This window comes from Pseudopipra pipra, chromosome 25 (genome assembly GCF_036250125.1).
Source record: "Pseudopipra pipra isolate bDixPip1 chromosome 25, bDixPip1.hap1, whole genome shotgun sequence".
NCBI lineage: Eukaryota > Metazoa > Chordata > Aves > Passeriformes > Pipridae > Pseudopipra > Pseudopipra pipra.
Genome location: NC_087573.1, coordinates 5,119,513 through 5,125,512, shown reverse-complemented (window position 1 = coordinate 5,125,512; position 6,000 = coordinate 5,119,513). Strand labels below are relative to the sequence as shown.

The 6,000-nt window shown below is 57.5% G+C and overlaps 1 protein-coding gene across 2 annotated transcripts in view; it reads right to left on the bottom strand.

The window, feature by feature from the left end:
- Positions 1-458: 458 nt before the first annotated feature.
- LOC135402706 (receptor-type tyrosine-protein phosphatase V-like) overlaps positions 459-6,000 on the bottom strand; it is a 34,994-nt gene continuing 29,452 nt past the window's right edge. For both annotated transcript variants that reach the window (XM_064636091.1, XM_064636092.1), the window contains 6 exons: positions 5,620-5,696; positions 5,152-5,286; positions 4,534-4,656; positions 3,869-4,026; positions 3,272-3,407; positions 459-1,021 (listed from right to left, as the gene is read on the bottom strand). In XM_064636091.1, coding sequence (XP_064492161.1) covers positions 962-1,021; positions 3,272-3,407; positions 3,869-4,026; positions 4,534-4,656; positions 5,152-5,286; positions 5,620-5,696 — 689 coding nt within the window. In that variant the 3' untranslated portion in view covers positions 459-961. The remainder of the gene's footprint in view (positions 1,022-3,271; positions 3,408-3,868; positions 4,027-4,533; positions 4,657-5,151; positions 5,287-5,619; positions 5,697-6,000) is intronic.

Below are 6,000 nucleotides of genomic sequence, written 5' to 3'. Positions count from 1 at the left end.
TCAACAAACTGAGTTGCTGCTTATGATTTCAGCTTGTGCATGGCCACCCCTGCTTGCAGAGCAGCCGTGTCCCTGCATTGGTGACCCAGTTCCCAGAGCAGCAGGACTGCTGGGGCTGCCAGCTGCTTGCCAGTATGTCAGCTGGACCATGTGGCTTTGCCCTGGTCCCTGGTGCTGAGCAGCCAGCAGGTTCACAACTTTGAGCCCAGGCTTCATCTGAAAATGTGTCCCTTCCTCACAAAGCTGTGGGTGGGCTGGAGACTCACTGCAGACGTATTGCCTCAGGGGCAGGAGCAGATGAAAGTGAGCAGAAGCTGCTGTGTGCAATGGACTTCAGCATCTGGAGTGCCCAAGGGACACTGCTGATTCCCATGGCTGGGGACACAGCTGCCCTTTTGGGAACAGCTGCTACCCTGCAGCCTTCACACCACTGAGAGCCCACAAAAGCCAACCCACCCTTAGGAGCACACGCTTTCCTAGGGCTGTTTATTGTTTGTACCTAAGACCGTTCCATCAGCCAAGACAAGCCATGTCCCACAGTGCTCTGTCCACAGCACATCCTCGACACGCCGGTGCCCGTGGGCACGTGGAGACCACAGTGCTCTGTGCTCCTGTTGGACCTCAGGGGCACCACAGAGCCCCACAGCTGCCGTGTGAACTGCAGGGGGGGTTAGCAAACCTTCCAGGCACCAGGAATCCTGGAGATGTCCAAAGCAGGAGAGCATCCTGCCCAGCCCCTTGCTGTGTCTGCACCGAGGGGCCATGGCAGTGCGTGGCAGGACAATGTCCGTCTGTCCAGAAGGCCCCGTGTCGCTGCTCACATCACGTGGGGTGAGATGGTGACAGTGCCAGGGTAGGTCACTGCTCGCTGCAGGGCTCGCTCTGTGCCAGGAGTCCCACAGGGCTCTCACCCCAGCTCCCTCCAGGGCCCCAGAGAGGGGGAGGGCAGGATTGTGCAGTGTTAGGGCTGGTTCTGGTTGATGATGTCCTGGATGCAGGAGTACAGGAACATGTACTGGTCCTGCAAGAGAGAAAGGGGAGTCAGAGTCAGCTTTCTGACAGAGACCTCCTGCTCACAGACTAACTCTGCAGTTTGCCTTAAAAAATCCTAATTAAGGAGCAGTGTTTGATAGCAGAGCAGGATTTGCTCTCCCAAGTGGTCCATGATGGTCCTGTGTCACTGCTGTTGCCCAGAAAGGAAGAATTAAGCCTGTTGCACCATGCTGGTTTCCCCCTGCTTCATTCCCCCATGATGGGGCTGAGAGGAACACCCCATCTGGGACGGGGAGGAACAATCCAAGTGCCCCAGTGGCTTTTGGATGTGCTGTGGTTGCATCCAAAACAAGAGCAAAGAGCAACTCCAGTGATGCTGCCGAGCATGGAGTTGGATGGAGTGCATGGGGTTCGCTCCCAAGGCTGCAAGGGAAGTACCCCTGGAGCAGGAGTTTCCCTTGGTGTAGTCCCAGCATACCTGAGTCAGGTGCTGACAGCAGATGAGGGCAGATGCTTGCAGGTTCTCAGAGGTACACAAAAAGATCTGTGTGGTTTTAGCCCAGTTGCACCGTTTGTCTCTTTTTAAGATCACCAAAATGATCTATCCATTCCAAATGTGGCTTCAGAGGTCTCAAGTCCCCTGTGGGTTTGATACGAAGTTCTGCCCAAATGCCAGGCTGCTCCAAAGTGACACCAGGCTACAAACACCCAGGACTGACCAGGCAGGCTCTGAGGAAGGCGAGATGTGGGGAAGGTGAATGAAGCTGTATTCAGGGCACAGAGCTGGAGGGCAGGGCCAGCCAGCAAATGGTGCGGGTTGGAATCACATGGCAGTGGGCAGGGGGGATTAGGGACTCATGGAGGGGCCTCTGAACAGCTGCTAATGCGCTGGCTGAGCCACAAGTCACGAGGAGCCTCCTCCCTGCAGCGGCGGGTTTAGCCCCACGAAGGGCTGGGAACTCCACAGATCACACAATGGCTGAGGCTCCAGGTCACCAGAGCATGTTTTCAATGCGCTGGGTCTGATTGTGAAATCTGCAGTGACAGCCCAGGGTTGACTTCAGCCCAGGCACACTCAGTGCCTGGCCACATGCAAGAGCACATCCCCTGGGACATGCACCGTGCTGGAGCTGCTGGTGCTTAGTATCCATGGATTGGCCATCAAAGGTTCATCTTCCTCCTTGTTTCCCCCCAGAAAAAATCAACTGATGCCCCCGGCACAAGAGCAGCATGCCTCCACCAGAGACAAAGGGGTGCTGGCGAGCCCCTGCAGGGGTGGAGGAGGCTGGAGGGCAGCCCCGCCGCTCCCCCCGCTGGCCGTGCTGTGATCCGAGTCACCTCTAATTGAGGAGGGGGGAAGGCAGCTCCTCTGCTGCCCCCCTTCAGCGGGACAGCGGTGTTTGATGGGCATTTGCTGTGCCTTTATGGGCACATTGTGTCCCTGCACGGCCAGACGCTGTGGGAACATAAAGCAGCTCCGAGCGGGGGCAGCGGACGCCTCGCCCTCCTCAGGCTCCCGCCATGCACATGGTTCACATTAATTAAGAATGCAATTAGCTTCTTGAAGGAGGCTCTGCAGCTCGGAAGCCGAAGGGAGATCTGGCCCAGTTCTGCTGTGCCCTGTGGGGAGTGTTTCTAGGGATGTGTATGAGCTCATTCAGCAGCTGCAGCAATTGAAGCACTGTCCAGAGGCATCGGTGCCACGGGCACCCATCGGGAGCTGCACACTGAGGCCTGCAAGGCTGGGCTGCCATGGCACAGCTGTGGCACCATCACAGTGCCATGGCCCACAGGGCACCTGCTTTTGTGGCAGCGTGTCCCCCTGGCAGGCAGCCCTGGCTGTGACAGCAGGCTCTGGGTCTGGGGGATGTGGCAGGAAAGGCACTGGACCAGGGGAGAGCCAGCAGGTCCCGGGTACCCAGGCTGACAGCCACGTCCAGGCACCAAGGGTGAGCAGGCAGGTTTGGCATGTGGGATGACGCCAGTGCTCCACACTCCCCAGGATACAATGGGAAGAGTGCCTTGCATTTACTGTGAGCTCACATACAATTTAACTGATCTTAACTCCAGAACTGAGAAGATGGAAAACTCTGCCCTGGGAGAAGACAGTGCCCTCAGCAGCCAGCAGAGCCACAGGGTGGGGAGGAAGCATGAAGTAAATCCCTGCCTAGGCTGGACAAGGAGCACCTGGGAGTGGGCAGGATGCCACCAGCTCCAGGCAAGTCAGCACAAAGGCTCTGTTCTGCCCAGCCCTCCACCCCTTCTCCTTCCCACCTACCAGAGTCGGGGTCATGAGGCAGCAGCTTCGGGCCAGCTGGAGGGTCACGCCATAGATGTCCACGATTCTCTCAGCTTTCATCTGGTGCAACAGGCAATCCAGGGAGATCAGCGTCCCTATCTGGCTCATGTCACCACTGCAGGGGACAAGGGAGGGTCACTGATGCCAGGCCAGGCTGAGCTGAACCTCTTTGAAAGAAGGCACCAGTCCAAGGAGACAGTGTTGGCACTGTAGGACTGTGAGCTCTCTCTGTGTGCAAGCAGGTGAGGACGTCAGTGCTGCTGCTTGCAGGATCCCAGCAGTCAGTCCAGGAATAGCCTGGGCACCTCAGCCTGGGAATGCCTGCTCCACCCACACTCACCCCTGGCCCAGCCCTGTTTGCCCTCCCTTGTCCCAGTCCTTGGCAGAACACTGCTCCCTGTGACCTCCCAGGCTCAGAACTTCCCCAGGCTCCCATGGACCTATTCTCAACGTGCCCCAAAGCCTCAGGGTCTGTGGTGGAGGGGAAGGCTTGCTGGCACCACACCAAGGAGCTACAAAGCCTGGTAGCTCCCAGTTGAGGGAGGCTGCCCGTGGGTGGAGGGTAAGCAGGGGTACCTGCAGTGCAGCAGGAGAGGACTGGTTCTCCTCCGGTGGGGCAGGCACCGTCTGACAGCCGTGAGCAGCTCCACCAGGCTCTGGACATCAGGCTGCTTCTTGCTGCTCCAGAGCGTGTACAGGAACATCTGTACCTGCCTCTCCTTTGCTTTCTTCTCCTGGTGAGACACAAAGAGCTGACATGTCTGTTGGGGAGGGATGGGCGACTTTGGATGCTCAGGGGTCCCAGTTCTCCCATCCTTAGGCTCTCTGATGCTTTCCTGAGCTTACTGCCAGCTTCTGTAAAGCTGTCCAGGCATCTCTGCTGGGGCACTGCCCACCACCCACACAGTGGGTACAGTGACTCTGGCAACCTGTTCTCCTTCCCCACAGCACCCCAACCTGCCTGTGGTGAGGGGACTGAGAACTGTGTGGGCCTTTTCAAAGAAGGTCAGAAAGACCTATCAGCAAGGAGTGGGGAAAGCCCCCAAGGCCTCTTTGGTGCATTTCCTGTGTCCACTCAGTTCTGGATGTTGCAATCCAGACTCACTCCTGCATTTCTGGACTGCTGGCACTCTGCTCTTGCAGCCTGGAGAAGTCCCCAGAAACCTTTCAGCCCCTACAGGGCCCTACAGACACACTCCATCCCAGGAGGTGGGAGCCAGGACAGCCCCATGGACACATACGTGCTTCAGTTTGAGCTGGGTGCATCTCCATCCCGAGACAAGCTTCTCTGTGCCACTCTGGATGGTCAGTGTCTTTGTGCAGAGTGAGTCTCCTTCCAGGGGCCAGCACGCCTCACCTTGGACCTGTGTGCAACAGCGAGTTTGGCTCCCAGTGGATGGTCACTGTCTGTCATACCAGTCACTGTCTTAGGGGTCTGTGGTGGGGTTGGACCAAGAGCACCCCCAGCATCTCTCCATCTCAGTTCGTTCTGAGACCAAGGAGTTTTGGGAACACCAGCAGATTCAGCCAGCTCCTCTGAGAACCCAGAGCTGCCTGGCAGTGGGAACCTGCTCAGACAATGTCTACACCTTGGCTGGGCAGAGCTGGAGCTGCTGCCCTTGGTGCCATGCAGATGCAGCTTGAAGGGCACCAGCCCAGTCCAGGCATGGGGGACAGGCAGAACCTGTCTCCTGTGACAAGCTGTGGGAGCACCTGGACACAGGAAGGTCCAGCTTTAGCTAAGCTGGACTTGCACCCAGGCCTCAGGAGGCACTGTAGAGTTCCAGGAGCTATGCTAATTCCAACTCCACTGAACAGATCCCTGCTGGGCCATGGCATAAGTGGGCACAGTGCCTTACCTCCCCCTTGTCCTGCCATAGGAGAAGTGTTAGGATGGTGTGAACATCCTGTTCCCACACCAGGGTCCAGAAGTCCTCCATGGTCAGCTTGTCAGGGCCCTGGACAGCCAGATAGTCCCTGCTGGAGTTACAGCCCTGGGTGGGAAATGGGAATGTCACTCTCCTGCTGGAGAGCATGGCACAGGTGCCTTGTCAGCCCAGGTGGCTGCAGGAGAGGCCAGGAAGAGAAGGGAAGCTCAGCAGGTCAGGAGGCAAGAAGAGAGAAGAAAGCACTGAGGGAGGGAAGTCAGGACAGCCCAAACTGGGCAGGTGAGGGAAGACACATTCTCAGTGCTTGCAGACCTCTCTTGTCCACAGAGGACCACAGTGACCAGTGGAGCAGTGCAGGACCCAGCAGGGAGCAGGGACATGGCGAGGATGGGGGACCAAGGCACCAGGGTGGGCACTGCTGCTGGGAGTGTGACTCACCGGGACACGCCACACCTGCAGGAGTCCTGAGGAAGGACTCTGTTCCAGCAGGGAAAACTTCACTCTGGAGCGATCATCTGCAAAATAATGTGGGAGCTGGAGGGATCCAGGGCACTCTTGAGCTCACACAGCTTCTGCAGATTGACTGCAGAAATCCAATGCCCCCTTCACCATTTCTTGGCAAAGGCACTCCCTTCTGCAGTGCTTGTCTCCAGCCTTGGCTCTCAAAAGACAGGTCTCTATCCCAACCTCCTACTCAAAGCCAACACCTGTAGTGCAGTGTCTGAGCCAATGGAAACCTGCCTGTCTCCAAGGATGGAGACCCTGCTCTGGGCCTCTGTTCCAGTGTTTGACCACCTGCATGGGAATTCACCATTTCTC